Source organism: Anarrhichthys ocellatus, unplaced genomic scaffold, assembly GCF_004355925.1.
Source record: "Anarrhichthys ocellatus isolate YVR2014 unplaced genomic scaffold, GSC_Weel_1.0 scaffold64, whole genome shotgun sequence".
Classification (NCBI taxonomy): Eukaryota; Metazoa; Chordata; class Actinopteri; order Perciformes; family Anarhichadidae; genus Anarrhichthys; species Anarrhichthys ocellatus.
The window spans coordinates 2,713,482-2,730,486 of record NW_022280094.1 but is presented as its reverse complement, the minus strand read 5'-3'; the positions used below and the strand labels follow the sequence as shown (position 1 = coordinate 2,730,486).

Below are 17,005 nucleotides of genomic sequence, written 5' to 3'. Positions count from 1 at the left end.
ACTAGCATGTTTAGCATTATTGCTTGTCTGAGTTGGGACACCAAGTTGGCCATCTGTGTCACATATTGCAGTGGCAATCCTGCTTGAATGACACATCAATTACATCAAGGGTTGTATTTGTTAGAGACCAGCGCAAAGGCAAAGGAAGGTGTTCGATGCAGCGCTGCACATTCATGCTTTTAAGTCTGTACATGCGATTCTCTTCTGGACCCTACAGCAGAGGGGGAGGACCTGCATTATGAGACTCAAAGTGTCATAACATAAGGCCGGCATACGTTGACAAGCTCTTTTGGCAAAAAATAGTAAGTATCTATCTGTAAACCATGAAAAACACCCATCTCAATTTCCCAGAGGCCAATCAACATACTTAGACTGTTTGAGTCAAAACCAAAACCCAAAAATAGTTAGTGTACCATCATGAAAAGGCAGGAAAGTAGCAACTCTTTACATTTGTGGAGTTGGAACCAGCAAATGATTGTCTTTCTAGGTTGAAAAGTAACACAAGCTCAAAAATAACACGGAAAATATAGCAGTCCTGTTCTTGAACCTCTTTGAGTTTCAGTCATGATGCTGGTTTTGAAAGGTAAGTCTTTGGATTAAAGTATCTAAAAGCCAGAGCTAGTCATAGACAATGGTCATCTGATCATGCTAGAAGGCATTAACTGATAAGTCTGTATGCTACGAGATTGGATCTGGCTCACATCGAGTTCAGATCTCAGTGAGTGTGGACAGCATGTGGACTCAATCCACTTATCAAACACAGCTCTCCATCATCTTCCTCCCACACAGGAGTTCCTCTGAGGAGAGCTGAGCCCAGCTGAGACCTGCTGTCTCAGTCCTGTTAAGTTACTGATGATGCTGGTGCTTTCTTACAGCCCCTCATTACAGTTGTTCCCCTATCACCAACCAGCACAAATACTTAAATACCTCACTTGCTTTGAAAATAATCTATTTCAGTCCCTCTTTTATGATACAGCCTGGTATTGTTGTGGTCAGTTTAGTTGGTAAGGGACCAAGCAGGATGGGAGATCACTGCTGCATTTTAATAGAATCAACTTATAAAGGCTATTCTCTAATTGGTTACTGAGCCCTTCATGTATGTGAAATGAATTTAGGGCTGGATTACAGTTCACTTGTCCTGCTGGTCCCCTCCTCTGGTCTGACCAATACTTTTTAAAGCTGACAGTGTTCACACCGTCACATCTCTCTCTGCCTGTTTAACTGTGATTTTAAATGGAATATAGATGTTAACTGTATGTCCTTGTCACATCAGTGGTATGTTGAGAGCAGGGAACCAGCATCTACCTTCTCCTGAACCTCCTGCTTCTCCTTGAGGGCCTCCTCCAGCTGGGCCTGCAGGTCACTGATCTGAGCCAGGTTCTGGGCCGACTGAAACCACAAAAACACACGAGAGAAGCAAGTCAGTGAGCAACATGATACATTAGATGGATATTAGACATGTTTTTCTTTTATTCCATACAAATGATGAATAAATCATCAGAAGTATATCAATTGTACAGTATGCAGACTATATATGCAGCTAAAATCCCCCAAAACAAAATCTAAATCATCAAACTCCAAACAATAAAAAATAGCCCTTTAAACACAATGACATCACAGTGATATTACATAGACAAAATAAATCAGCTGGAAGCATTCTTTGAGTCTGGTGAAAGCATATCAATGAATCTCATTTCAGTGTGACCTGTGTGAAATATTTGAGCTCTTCTTCACAGTAGATGAAGCACTCTGCTACAGCCACTCCCACCGGGAATTCAGCCGCTTCAGTTTAGACAGGAAGGATGAATTCATTTGGAGCCGGTGGAAGCACATCACTCATCATTCCATCAGCAGTGGAAAGGAAGCACTTTTACTCCACTTTCATTTCCCCTTGCTGTTCATCTGCATGTACAGCTACATTAATACTAATGGGAGCTAGCCAAACACCACCTTTTTAAAAATGTCTCAATTGGCAGGGATGAACGGCATTAAATCAATTCCATGTAAAGCTTGATACAGGGATTAGAGTTTTTTAAAAGAACCTGGGATGGTTTTTGACATGATTTGTGGAACCTGTGTGTGTGTCTGTGTGTGTGTGTTGGGGCAATGTTAACGTTAATATCAGCTTTCTGATATGTTGGGCAAATCTTTGCTTTTTATTAAAAATCATACACCAGCCAGTCAACTTCCTCCATCTGTTTCATGATGGATGATTGAGTTGTATTGCTGACATACAGTATCAGCTGTAGAACTGATCAATACTGCACTGGGTGTTTTTGGGAATCACTTAAAGGTTCCCTGTTGAGTGACATCTTGTATAACTGCATTGATGTGCTGTTTTTCTATGAGTGAGTCTCCGTTTAGTTTATCTCGTGCGTGTGCTTGAGGGCACACATGCATGAACACGGATGAGACATTGATAAGGGATTATTTCATTTGCATTAAAGAACTAACTTAACTCTAAAACGAAATCCTTTTTTTTGAGTCAGTAAATGATATCATCATTTTGTTATTATACTATTGATTTCAGTCTCCAAAAATGTTTGGTATTGCTTGAGCTTGGTTTTAGATGTAATTCAATGTGTTCAAGCTGAAACAGGGTGCTTCGTTGCTTGTGTGTCTGAGTTTTGATTGGCCAATCCAGTGGCTGCTCTGTGGGTTGAGCTCCATTTCAATTTTAGGTCTTTATATTAAGCAGTCATGAAATGGTTGGAAGTTTAAATGTAGGTAGAAGTAAGTAACCAATTCATTGTGAGATGGAATATAACAGACAGACACATTAGAAAGTCTAAAAACAAAAGATAAAAGCCTTTTTAAAATGATATTTGTAATAAATATTCCTTTTCATAATTCCACTTTAAAATGTGATTAATTAATTATTAAAATAATACAGCTGCCTAAAGGCATTAATTGGCTAATGTCATTTCCAGGTCCTAATGTTATTCTATGACAGATGAAGAGGAGAACAGCAGACCTGAGCCACAGCAGCCTTGTGCTTCTTCATCAGCTCGTTCAGGTCCTCCTGGTCCTCCTCCATCCTGGACTGCAGGTCATTCTTCTCTCTCTGCAGACGACTCAGCTGCTCCTCCAGCTGAAGGACACCAAGAAAATCAAAGAGATTCGTAAATACATCAGCCCAGCTGTGTGAGAGCATATTAGACATGAAGTGGCAGCTAGTTCCCCAACCAACAACGGAGAGAAAAGACATCCCACAAATAGGATCTGTGCTTCACACAGGCTCAAGCTCTTCATTCATTTTGCTTTATGAATCAAATATTTATCATTTGATTGTACAGATGATTGTGAACAGTAACATCTATCAAGCATAAAATGGGACATCATCACAGAGCAGCGTCTGTTAGAAAAGCTTTTAGTGGAGAACAATATCATTTACCATAACCTTCCAGATCCGCAAACAAGAGCTGCTAATCACTAAATGTACAGCTCAGAATAAACTCTCAGATTTACAGTCATGACACTGTGTGTACAGTTAAAAGTCAAAGGTTTATATAGTACATGTCTTTGTGTATTAGCAAACACACTGGGCAGCAGCACTCAAATAACATGCATGTGCTATTGTGTGCAATGCTGCCAGTGGAAAAAAACAATCAGGAAAATGACTGGGTAACCATCAAAAAGGATCACTAATAAAATGTAAGGACAAAGATCACACACAATGCAGAAGCAAGGCCAAAAGCATCTCACAACATCGACTGAATAACTGAACACAAACACTGATACAGATAGCACATTTTATACCAGTCCTGTTGAAGAATCCCATTTCTCTACAATAGCAGAACAGTGGAATAGCAGCAGAACAATAGCAGCCTACCATGACACAAATAGAATAATAGCTCAGATTCTTGATCTAACCTTTTAACGTTGGAACAAGACTTCACTTTATCAACTGATAGATGGATGATGCAGAAGGTTTTGTGATAAAAACGAGATTATAACAAGACTTTTCTTTTTACTGTCAAAATGGAATCATTTGATATGTAGCAATAAAAATTAAAATATCGTTGAAAATATCTCATTAAAACGAGAACATTTTCTGGGAATAACTCAAATTTCTGTTTGTCATGGTGGTAACAATGCACTGCTATAGTTGCTTTAATTAAGTTTTATAAAGGAGCATGCAAACAGCCCTGCTTTTTTTTGGCTTGCATTAATATAGTGCTTTATGTGTCATCTTTTTGTGTCTTATATTTAATGTTGTACCTTAAAGCTGCGTTCTAATAGTAAAATTATATAGTAATAGTAAAATTATTATTACCATCATTATTTATATAAATTCAAAAGCATATAATGCATATAGATTATTTTTCTCTTCCCATATCACGCCTTCTTGACACTGTACCATCACACAGTAATATTATATTATAATATATTATATTATATATTGATTTTAGATAATCTATAAAACTGTAGGGATATTTTCTAGGCACAGGTGTTTACATTGTATACATATATAAAGTGAATCTACACTTTCCCTTGCACTATCTCCATAAATAGTTATAAATCAGAGTTATAGTCTGGAGCTGTGCTTTGACTTAGTGTGTGCTTTTTCCCAGAGGAGAGCTCGTATTAGCTCCTACAGCGCCCCTCTTATCACAGGGCCCAACGGGGGTTATATAAGGCCCCAGTCATAACCAAGATATCCAACTAGAGGCTACAAGCTAGCAGCAACTGCCTCGTACCTTCAGCTGAGGGCAGGGACTGTGCTGAAGTAATCCTATTTCTGTAGTGACTGGGATAATATAGAAAAGAGGGAGAGAGGTTGTTAGTTCAGGGATATGGATTAATAAATGATGACTAATGTGGCGATGTGAAAAGGATAATGAATCCATTTGCACATAGCGAGTAGTTGAGGAGTCAGGGACAGGTCGAGCTCACACTGTAGCATCTATCTAATTAAGAAACAGTCCATTCAGGAAGAAGAATTAACTCAAATCACAGAATCAAAAGACAGCTTCAAAATAAGGATTTGGATTTATTTATTGCTCGTCTATTTTAAAACCACCCACTGCTGAGACGTATCAAGGTGCACTTCAGTGACTAAAAATATCCATGTGGAATCTGGGGCAAATTCATTTACATATCACACTTTCCCTTTTTAAATTCACCGTTGGCCTCACTGAGTGCTAATCAAAGCTTTGACGGCAGCTCATACTCTGCAGCGTGGGAAACATTTTGTGATGGATGCTAGAAAAGACGTGACAGTCAAAAGCATCAAACTTTCATTTAACACATTTACCAATAGGCTGTCAAGTACGTTGCTCTGCTCTTTGTTTTGTATTTCCTCTCAGGTTGCCGTGGCTCTCTGTGAAAAAATAAAGCTACCGAAAACATGCGAGACAATTTTCTCAAAACACTGCAATGATGGCGATAGAACGGCGGGAGTATGGTAAAAACGGAAAACCATCTGAAAGAAATGTTATTTGCAGGATTTTTATCTTGGTTGAATTGCAATGCATGATGTGGCTGCAAAACTCTCCATTTATGTAATAATCATTTCTGTCATCGTAGCAGCCTCTTACTTCCCCAGCAGGCTGGATGTTTGCTGCAGAGGTCGTCCTCAAACACACCATTGCAAAACAAACAGCAGGTTACACGTTCTTCTTATCCTTTTCACCTTCTACTAAATGGATCGTGTATTTTGAGGAAAACCTTAGAATGCATTTGCGTGGAATACTTGCTAAGCTTCTCCAAACAGCCTGATACAAAACCAAAATGATAGCTGAGATGAAGCCATGCATGGCTTGACCAATAAACAACCTCAAAATGAAGAATGCAGGACCATAAGCTGCGTGGAGATTTTATTTGGATGGGAGTGGGAGACTCGTGTCTTATACTCACTTAACGTATGCCTTAAGTTTAAGTCACACCTAGTCGCGTCTATCGTCGGCTCATTTGCCATAACCATTGTAGCGTAACAATCACAGCATACAGGCCCTTTCTCTCCTTTCTGTGGACTTGAAGTTCAGCATTCAGCACATTACAACATGTGGTGAATCAGTGTTCAGCACTGATTATCTGGTGATAGCAGTGTGCTTTCCCACGCTGTGTGTTGAAGCATTGTGTTCAATTTCACTCACTAAGTGGCTGGCTAGTTAGCTAGCTAGCTTGCTAATTCCATCATGCTTTCATGCTATAGTTGAGGGTCATAAAAAGCACCACACGAGCTGCTGCTTTGGTCTACTATATTTCAACATGTAGCCAGACTTCATGGTTTTTAACTTTTTGTTCATGATTGCCGTTACCCTTTTAATTAGCCTATGCTAATTGCTAATCGCTAGCATGGCGACCTTTCTTATGATTATGGTTGGTAAGAGTGCTGTAAAAGGACTAAAGCATAGGCAATTCAAGGGTAATTGAAAGGGTAACTGCTACTCTTCTCTAATACTCCTCTCTACAGAGTCAAAGATGTCTCTATTATACATGGCTCCAGATCAGCCAATAGCAAAATTATATTACAATGTTCTGGTTTCAATTTATAACACAATTATTAGAATTCAAATACTTTGAATGGTCTGATGACTAGAAGGGCCGTATACCAGTGGTGGGCCGTCAGGGCCTGCAAAGCCTTCTCTGCTGGCCTAAACAGAATCACAAAGCTTTTATCCAATCAGATTTCACCTCTGTGTCTCTAGGTAAGAACAGAGGCCAGAGGCCTGCAGACGGAGGCCTGCATCCATGTGCAGTTTAAGTGAACGGGGACGATATTGTTGATTGTCATATTCTTCAACCAATCAGATCTTTAGTTTGACATGTTGGGCGTATTCTTTGACGTATCAGATCCTGCTCGCCGGCCTATAATGACGTCAGCATTGGAGCAGCTCAGTGTCTGCCGCGAGGTGCAGAGTGTGCTGTGATTGGTCAGTGGGCGAGCACGTGACTATCGTGAAACAAAGCTTAAGAGCAGAGGCATGTCGGGTAGTGAATCACATCACGTGATGCAGCTCAGCCAATCAAATATGGGCATTCTGACTGAGTGAGATGCACCATGACAGAGGGGACTGAGACGAGGAAAGACACTGCAGAGCAGTACGTACAATGCTCAAGTTGTGAAAGTAAAATCATAAGACGATCACTTTGGGCCGCGACTTGTCATTAAGGAGTGATGGTGGGTCCCACAGTCAGACCAGCTGAGAACCACTGTCCTCCATGAGCGCAGAAAACATTATATTTTCCTGAATATAAGCTTCTGCATTTTCCAGATGCTCTAGTACTATTCAAACGTATTGCAAGTCTCGTACCGAACGTTAGGTACATTTAATACGTACATAGTTACAGCCTTAGAAACTGACAATATCTGTGGCACCATCATGTGGTTATAAGGTGGTATTTCAGCTGTAGGACAAAAGTGAAGGCCTAGGTATAAAATGCACGGCCCGCCACTGCCATATACATATGCAAGTCCATTTACCATTTGCACTAAAATGTCAACTACGCTACTAAATGCCCATATACATTGGTTTTCAGCTTAAAAACAGTGGTTTGGAGGTTTAGTTATTCTTAAATGAAATGCATCAATTGATTATAATTGTAGTTAAAAACCAAAAAGGAGCAAGACACTTAACCCCAAAATTGCTCCCGTAGCTGTGCCTACAGCGTAGAAGTGTGATAGAATTTGAATTGTAAGTCGCTTTGGATAAAAGCGTCTGCTAAATGACTGTAATGTAATGTACAGTAGTGTAATGTATTCTGGTGGCAAAATCCAGACTCCATAATGCTGCTCATATGTAGGACATTCTAAGAGCAGCTAGTTGTTCCCCAGTTCATTTAAAAACACTTTTAGAAAAGAGCTGATAGTAACATTTTCAGTATGTGCACATACACATCCTCATGTGCTACATCTTTCTGTTAGAGGGTACAAGAAAAAAATGACAAACAAATGAAATTGAGGGAACAGCCTCCTCTATCTATCCATTCCTGCTGACCTGCAGCTGTGTCAACTCAATTATCTTTACCCTTCACTTCACTGTGGACACAATATTCACCTTCATAAAACATGCAGGCAAACTTTTCAGCAAAATTCAGTAATTGCTTTTTAACGATGAAGAGAGAAAGCAAAAAGAGATTACAGAAAGTAAGATTGAGGGTAAATGAATACTAGGAGAAATGTGGGGGAGAAGTAGGAAAGAAGGCAGTTTGACTGACATGTGGAACCAGATCGCCATGGGAACAAGGCTTAAAGTGAGAAAAGTCCTGCAAAAAGGAAATAAAAATATAAAGGTCAAAAAAGATTGGGAGAGGCTGAGATACAAAGAAAAGAAAAAAGAAGTAAAACTTAAGAGGTAATGACAGAGAAAAAGAGAAGTGTATGTTTTTGCAGGGAAAATTAAGAGCGGGGGGGGCTCTAACCCCTTATCTCTGGCTAAAGGCAATTCTTTGACAGATCTACTGCTGTCCTGCTACCACCACAGATGGTGCAGCCTTCTAAAAGCCTCAAAAATACAACTAAGTCCTCACCACTGATGATATTTTTCCTCCTATTTGCTGCAGTACGAGTAATCATACCTTTGATCAAAATGCCACCTGTGGTTGTGTTACTGCAGGAAAGTGCTTAAAGGCCGAGATGAGGATCCAGAGAGCTGTACTGACCGCCTGTTTTGTTTTGGAGATGTCCTCCATCTGAACGTGCAGATCTTCAATCTCCACCTCCATGGACTTGCGAGCTTTAACTGCAGCCGCGCAGGTGAACTCAGATTCCTCCAGCTGAAACGGACACAAGTGGATAGAAATGTATTAGTTCAGTAACAAAATGTAAATCATGTGAACAATCACTTAAACATACTATCAATTGATTGTGGTCCCACTCCATAGTGTTATAGAAATGATTCTAATACAATAATTCTTACTCCCAGAGGTTTCCAAACTATGAAGCCCCACTAGGGAAAAATATTGTTGCCTAAAACCAAAACTCTCAGGTAAACTAGTCACAGCTGAGACATCTGCAACGTGCGACTGTGTGTGGTCATTGCTTCGCTATGAAGGTCAAAGTCAGAGAGGTTGGGAACCAGCTATCTAGAATTCAGACAATCATACGCAACTATGACGTTATGCATTTATAAATGACTGTCATGGGCATCACTTCAAATTCATTGAACGGTGGTTTACATATGAAGCTGTTATTTGGACACAAACTGTTCGTGAGTTGTAACTTGAATAGAAATAAAGAGCAGTAGTAGTATCAGTAGTCAGGTCGCATTCATTCATTAATGGATCATGAGACAACGGGCCCTCACCCCTCCTACAGGAGAGCAAGACTCCCTGACTGAAAGAGACACAACAGGACGCTTCGCGTCTCGTGTAGTTGATCGACTTTCCAACAAGAAAATTGAAGAGAGAATCTGGAGCGGGGCCTCTAGGCCTGTGTCCGGTAGACCCATTCAGTAAACTATCCATGGTTATATGCGAGTGAAACGCGAGCTGCATACAGCTGTACTGAATAAAGGCCTGTATACCGGGGGTGTGACGGAAAAACGACAGGAAACTGCTAAATATTTGCCTGTGAATATTATACGCGTGTAAAAGGTGTGACTGAATAGAAGGAGTGGATCTGGGACGTGCAGCCTTTGTTAAGTTGGTTGAAAGAAGTAATACAGTTTGCCATCTTGGTTCTGAATACGGAGCCTCTGAATTGATCGAGGCGCAACGCAACACGTTTTGCAAAACTTGGTTGGTTGATGCCTTTATTGGCTTTGTGAAAGCTCCGAAAAATCGCCCATGTTCCAAAAAAAATGGCAGCAAATATTAAAATGACGGTTATTCTGAAGGATAAACATGCATATGCAGTTTTCTAATAAGTATCCTTGTATCTTTTTCCTAGGATGGCGAAGTCCTGACCCGCTCAACTCTGATTGGATAGTACTCGTCTGTGTAATATTTGTATTCTGTGTGAAAGTACTTTTGACAAAAACAACATTTGGAAAAGGTATATTGACATGCCCCAGCGTGTAAAGGCCTTTCACCCGAGTGCTTATGATGCTGGTACCTGGTTTTTGAGCTGAGCGATCTCCCTCTTGCTGGGCGCGTTGTTCTTTATGTGGTCCAACATGATCTGAGCATCAGCCAGCAGGGCCTTGGTTCTCTTCAGGTCCTTCCTCAAACGCTTTTCAGTCTCCATGTCACCACTTCTCACCTGGGAAACGGATAGTTAGGTTTGGTGACTCAACTGATACATCAAGGATTGGCCATGGACTCGCTCCATGTTACCATTTAAAGGACCAATCCCTACATTTTATCACACTTCCATTTGAGTTCAATCAACACACTTTGTCTACTGACAGAGTACGGCTTATAGATGGAAAACCATTATTGTGTGATTCTGTCATCCAATCATTATTAAAAATACAGGTCTGTCTTACTGCTTTCTTAACATTACTGACAATTAACATCAGGTCTTATTTACTGTTAAAGATCAGATGTATAAGAGTAAGACTGAAGACTGGAAATCTACATATTTTGAAATCATTTACATCATAGTTTGACAAAATAATGACACAAGGTCAAACATTGACTTTCAAGCATAGTTTGAATATAAAATATAAAATACAAGTTATTTAATTATAAATAAATGAAAATAAATTCTCCATCCATTGACTAATGAATAAATTGTTGCAACTCTAGAAACGATATCGGGAGTTGGGTAACCTTTTCTGATTAGCTTGTACATCCAAAAAAAGCAAGAAAGAAATTCTGTTGGAGTTTTGAACCGTAACCCCGTATTAAACCCCTTCATGTTGGGTTATGTCAGTACAAGAAAACTCCACCGGGAAAGTGTACACATTGGTTATATCCTGTACGCTGTCATCACAGATGAATTTATTTGGACTGGTTTGGTTGCAGCAGGATCCTCCTCTGTTTCCTGGTTTTCAAAGTCTGAACTTAATCGATGCTGATGGCTCTCTAATTGCAGTCGGCGAAGTCGGATAAATATTTGATTGAGTCAGTTTAAATGACTCACTTCAATCATATGAAACACCCACATCTCCACCCACACACATCGACAGCTGTACTGCTCTAGCTCTACAACTAATAACCTTCCTAACATTCTGGTACTATATAACCCTGCACATACCCAATGTGCATATAATGTGCTGTGAATATGCAGAAGAATGAGCAGATACAGATCAAGTCCTGTTGAAAGATGAATGTCTCTTGATTTACCATTTCACAACTATTAATCTGGAGTGACTGACTTCTCCATGAAGAGGAATTCTGCAGGAAATCACACCAAAGGACCAAGGTGTTTTTTTACATGTTTGATCCAAGATGGTGCTCCAGCTCCAACAGGACTGGGCTCCATCACATCATACAGTGTAGGTACCTTGTCCTGTGCTGACAGAAGCTTGGACTCCAGCTCTCTCTTTTCTTTCAGCACCTTCTGCTTCTCATCGTACTCTTCTTCAAGCTGGACTTCCATTTGCTTCAGCTGGACACACGAAAAAACACTCAACAATGAGTACATTCATAGATCAGTCTGATCACACAGGGGTACAGAAACACGTGTGTTGCAGACATGTATTGTCTGCAACACATGTCTGCAACACATGGAAATCAATGGAGATACTTCAGTAGAGTTTAGCTGGACAGATAGTAGGGCAAGGACTATAGTACACATCTATCCCACGTTAGAAGACTAAACCAGTATCCTATCACCACATTGTCTGTTCCAACACCATCCAGTCTACAGTAGCTTGTATGTTCATACACTTTGGATGCATAATGACCAAGGTTCTATGTTGAATAATACAATGTCCACTATTTACACACACATTACTATTGGTCAGCTTCCTTCATGCAGTTAATGAGTACTATCCATCATCAAACAGTACATCACTATGGACATGTCACTGGAAGATGCAGTGTGGAGACGATGTGGAACAAGCATGGGCACCCAGATTCCAACAGCAAACCTACCACTCACTCACTTACTCAGCCACCCACACGCATACAACACACAGCCCTCCTCTACTCCACTGCATCTACCCGACTGACATCACACGGCAGATTATGCTGACATATACACAAATGTGACTCAAGAAAGAGTCAAATAATTCACAGGATGGATCTTAATCCAACAAATACAATTATAAATACAGTTGGAAGTTCTTTGTATGCCTAGTGTTTGTCTTGTATATGTATGTGTGTGTGGTGTGTACTATGAGGGCCAGTTACGAAACATACCACAAATACCCTAAAATCCTTCAATAAAAGCCGTAAACAAGAACAAATAAACGTTTAAAGGCAAAGGTATACTATAATAGCTCATTGTAACATACATTTCCACAGCACCTATTAATCAATGCAACAACACAACATACAACAAGTCATACAAACCACTCTGCTGCTCAGAGTTCTTCTTTTTAACACTGTTTTAATTGAATGATTATTTCCAGTCCTTCTTACTGCAGAGCTACTGTCGGTTAAACCCTACACTTCCTGTATACGGGTGAAATGAAAAGCCTCGACGAAAAGGAGGGACTATGCTCCTTGAGCTGCTGGAAGGCTTTTAATGTGACATATCTGTGCAGGAAGTGTTGTGTTTCATCGGCAGTAGCTTGATAGCAATCAAGTAAGGACAACGCTGGAAATTGAAGTGAATACAAACTGTATTTCTGGAAGAGATGAGAATGTGAGAGCAGCAGAGTGGTGAGTATGACGTCAGTCCTCTGTTATACTGACAGAATTAGTGTTGTGGAAATGTACATTATGCTGAATTGACCGAGGCAACAGGTTAACATAGAGTTGAGTTTGTATTAACAGCAAACAGAATCAACAGCACATTAAAACAGGAAATCAGGGGATGTGTCTCATTCTAAAATGGGGAGGATTAGAAATACTGGCCTGTCACTAATAAAAGCCTATTTTCAATAAAGGCCCCTCAATCGTTGAGTTAATATAGGCCCCAGCTACTTGTAGGGTGTTTATGGTAACCACCAGGTTCAGAGAATTGGTATGAACTCCAGCTAACTAAGACATAAACATGTTGCACATGTCTAGAAAGCAATGGCGCTAAACTTGACTGCAATTTATATGCGAGAATAGCAAACAATGGCAGTCCAACAAAGACGTCATGACTGAATAAAAGAGAAAAATAATTAGTCTTGTTCTTGGCTAGAACAAATACATTACTGCAGAGTTTTTGGAGGTTGACCCATACTAGAAACTAAAAGTCAGGATATCAAGGCCTCCGCTAAGTTCTTACCCTGTCTCTTTAATAAGCATTTGATCGGATGCTTCAGTCATTTGGCACTGATCTGGACCTAATTGTGAACCATTCAAATTCAGAAGAAATATTAATTCCAGCAGAAGACATCTGAGAGGAGCAGCAAGGTAACATGGTTGGTAAGGTGGTGCTGAACAGAGAGCTCCTGTAAAGTGACTTTATATTCAGCATTTCATTAACTGCAGTATTCTTTGGTGTTGTCACAAAGAGTTTTCAGTGTCACATTTGTCTCAGTATCTGTCTTCTTACTGTTTCTCTCTATCACCGTCTCTGCGGCTAGTCTTTACCTTTGTGCTCCCAATAGCACACGTTACACCTGTCTCTCCCTCACATTCAATCATGATTGTACAACAAACAGCTAAAGTGATTGCAAACTTAAGTCACACATTAAAATGTGTGCATGAACACGTCCTTACCTTCTTGCTGCAGGACTGTCTGATCTCTTCCACCTCATCGTCTTTGCTCTCGATGTCCTTGGACTGAGTGTGACGTAGACGCTCCATCTCCATCTCCAGACGAAGCTTGGCCTGAAAGACAAACACAGACGTTGTACACTCTGCTCTCCCCTGGCTTAAAGGAAGCCTTAGCTGATATTCAACCTTATTTCCATATATAATTCATAGACGTGCATACGTCCGCAGTGCATGTTGTTGTTCTCACTATTGCTAATAGACTCTGACATCTGCTCATAGTGGAAGAACTACAGGGAGGCTGAGAGGACGTTTGCTTCCTGTCTGGAGCATCACTACAGCTCAGTCTGCTGCTGGAGCTGAGAACTGTTTCTTTTGTTTTTGAGAACTTTTTATTCTACCATTGACTTCCTGCTGACTCCTCACTCACTTCTCTTAACCATCCCGTAGTGATATCACAGCTGAGTGTGGGCACTTTTGTGTTTTGGACGGTGTGTCATTTCCCTTCTATGAGTCAGAGTGGAGGTCGTTTAGGAACATCTCCCAAAACAGACAGCATGAATGTAGACAGTAGTATTAGCAGTAGTACTCCTCAGGTAAACAGCACAGGAACAGTAATAATGTATGATTAAGCAGAGCTGATGTGTAGGAGGCCTGGCACACTGTCAGTAAATGTTGAGTTGTTCAAATAGCAGTTTGGTAAATCCCTGCTGTGTTCAGTCTTTAAAGCTGCTAAATTCAAAATTGAGGCCGTCTTTATCGTGTCCACACAGCTCTCAACATGGCGTCGGCTGTTGAGAGCTGCAAAAAACGGCAGAGTGCCGTTCTCTACTCCACCATATCTTTATATAGATGATGGGTGTTTGATGAGATATTAATGTTCTGAATGTTAAATACATTGTGTTGGTCAGCTCATTATAGTGTTGGTTAACGAGATGGACCACAAACTGGGACGATGTAGCATTATATCGACGATTGCGATAAAAAACAAGATACGTTGATTGTGGTGAATTTCCATTGACAGGATAATCGTAAATATCATCACAACTGACTTGAAAAATCTGTTTAGCTCTCTATCATGGTAGAGAGCATAAACATAGCAATTATTTTCATATTGCCTACTACAAACATAATCCCTGCATGAATTAATCGGTAGTGGCTTATTAACACACGGCGTTTCAGCGTTTGGAGAATATCCCGTAATCTCCCATGATTAAGACTCTTTAAAGTGCTCCTCCCTAATCCTAACAGTGTTTCACCTTAGCTATCTTAAAGGGTAAGTGGCTCTGTGAATAACATTTATCTTTACCAGGCTCTTGTCTTAAATTCTTAGAAAACGTCACAGTTCTTAGAACCAGGAAGAATACAGCCCCTGGTCGTGCCGACACACAGGGTTCCAGCAGGGTCACTCTGCAAAGCTCTGAAACCTGGCTTTACTTTTGCAGCAATGTAACCGCTTGCAGGAATGTCATCATTTTACGGTTTAACTTGTGCTTGTCCAGATGGAGGACAGAACTGTACTGCAGAGATCCTGACTCATAGTATCAACCGCTGAGCAGTTTGTTGGTGTCTGATAAACATTCAAGCTCATGCGTCTGGAACTCAAACTGGACTTCCATATTTCTTCTCGTCACCAGTACCTGAAACAACAGGGTTTTCTATATACCCAACACTGTAAGAAACTCTTCAACTTGTGTTCTCTACTAGACAAAATGTCTCTCACCTACAGCCCCCATTATGGAGCTTAAGCAGAGTGATGCTCCGGAACCAATGATACGTATATCAAGTGATGTGTGTGCCTCCTTAGATATCAGTGCCAGCAGGGGCCGAATTTAAAAGTACATAAAGAAATTCAATATTTTGGGAAATATGTGTACTTGCTTTCTTTTAGTGTGAGAGGATGGATATCAATCTCATGTCTGCGTGTTCAGAGATGGAGTCAGCATGTGGCTAGCCTAGCTTAGCATTAAGACTTGAAGCAGGGGGAAACAACTAGCCTGGCTCTGTCTTAAATTACACTGTGTTGGTCATATGTACCAAAACCTTTTTTCTTGAGGACATTTCTTTTTAATTATTAGCAATGGCAGCAGAGTCAAGAGGCGATTAGAGTCTGTTCTGAGCATAGAGCTCAACGTTTGGGTTTTTTTTCTGGTCGCCAAGAGTTCAAAAATGTTCAACTTTGGGAAAAACGCTGCGTTCTTCACTGTTGCTTTTTACCCACCTGTCCAATCACAGTTGAGGAGGAGCGGCACAAATAGCCTAGCAAAGAGATGTGAGCAAATGTGTTTTGTAAGGTGTATGTTATGGTCTTGTTTTTATTGTTTTTACTGAGGACTTTATGGTGTCCTCATGTCTAGAGCACTGGACCAAACACATTTCCTTTTGTAGGATTATAAAATTGATCTCAATCTGAACAAAGGATAGTATATATACTGTATATATTCTGTAATATAGCAATCAGATGCAACCAAAGCTCTCAGCTGGGCGTTTTCAACTGGGGAAAAACGCTTTGGGGGACACGGCCCCTAAGAGGGGAGCCAGGTTAGCTGTTTCCCCATGATTCTGATCTCTATATCTGATTCATAAATAACCCTCTCAGTCATCACTTCTGACCCAGTAGAATTGTGTGGTGGTGTCTGGTTCTACAGAGACCCTGTCCTCTGGCTGGACTTTCTTCATTTCTTCTCTTGTTGCTATGTTCTGGGTATCAACACATGGAGGTGTAACCCCCAGATAATAACACACAGGGTGTGCAGTCTGTTCTCAGTCCCAGGGCGTCAAATACCTCCACTGTCACGCCTCTCTGCGCCTGATGCCGAGGCACCTTTAAAGGCAGGGTTTATAATCTTCTTCAAAAATATTTTTGATATTGATTTGTTAAAATGATCATAACATCCTGACAGCAATCATTGAATCAAAGGCTCCGACAAAAAACAAAAAAAAAAAATCTGGTATCTGTGGCTGTCGTAGGACTGTAATAAGCCACGTTCTCTACCTACCTACCTCTCTCGCTACCTACCTCCCTCTCTACCTTCCTACCTGTCTACCTACCTCCCTCCCTCTCTACCTTCCTACCTGTCGACCTACCTCCCTCTCTCTCTACCTTCCTACCTGTCTACCTACCTCCCTCTCTCGCTACCTTCCTACCTGTCTACCTACCTACCCCCCTCTCTACTTTCCTACCTGTCTACCCACCTCCCTCTCTCTACCTTCCTACCTGTCTACCTCCCTCTCTACCTTCCTACCTACCTCCCTCTCTACTTTTGCTACCTTCCTTCCTACCTACCTATCTCTCTACCTTCCTACCTGTCTACCTACCTAACTCCCTCTCTACCTTACTACCTGTCTACTTACCTAC

At 40.7% G+C, this 17,005-nt stretch overlaps 1 protein-coding gene across 12 annotated transcripts in view; it reads right to left on the bottom strand.

Moving 5' to 3' along the window:
- myo18ab (myosin XVIIIA b) overlaps positions 1-17,005 on the bottom strand; it is a 143,218-nt gene that overhangs the window by 18,657 nt on the left and 107,556 nt on the right. For all 12 annotated transcript variants that reach the window (XM_031872466.1, XM_031872465.1, XM_031872467.1 and 9 more), the window contains 6 exons: positions 13,654-13,764; positions 11,336-11,440; positions 10,001-10,147; positions 8,608-8,721; positions 2,975-3,091; positions 1,306-1,389 (listed from right to left, as the gene is read on the bottom strand). In XM_031872466.1, the coding sequence (XP_031728326.1) occupies positions 1,306-1,389; positions 2,975-3,091; positions 8,608-8,721; positions 10,001-10,147; positions 11,336-11,440; positions 13,654-13,764 (678 nt within the window). The remainder of the gene's footprint in view (positions 1-1,305; positions 1,390-2,974; positions 3,092-8,607; positions 8,722-10,000; positions 10,148-11,335; positions 11,441-13,653; positions 13,765-17,005) is intronic.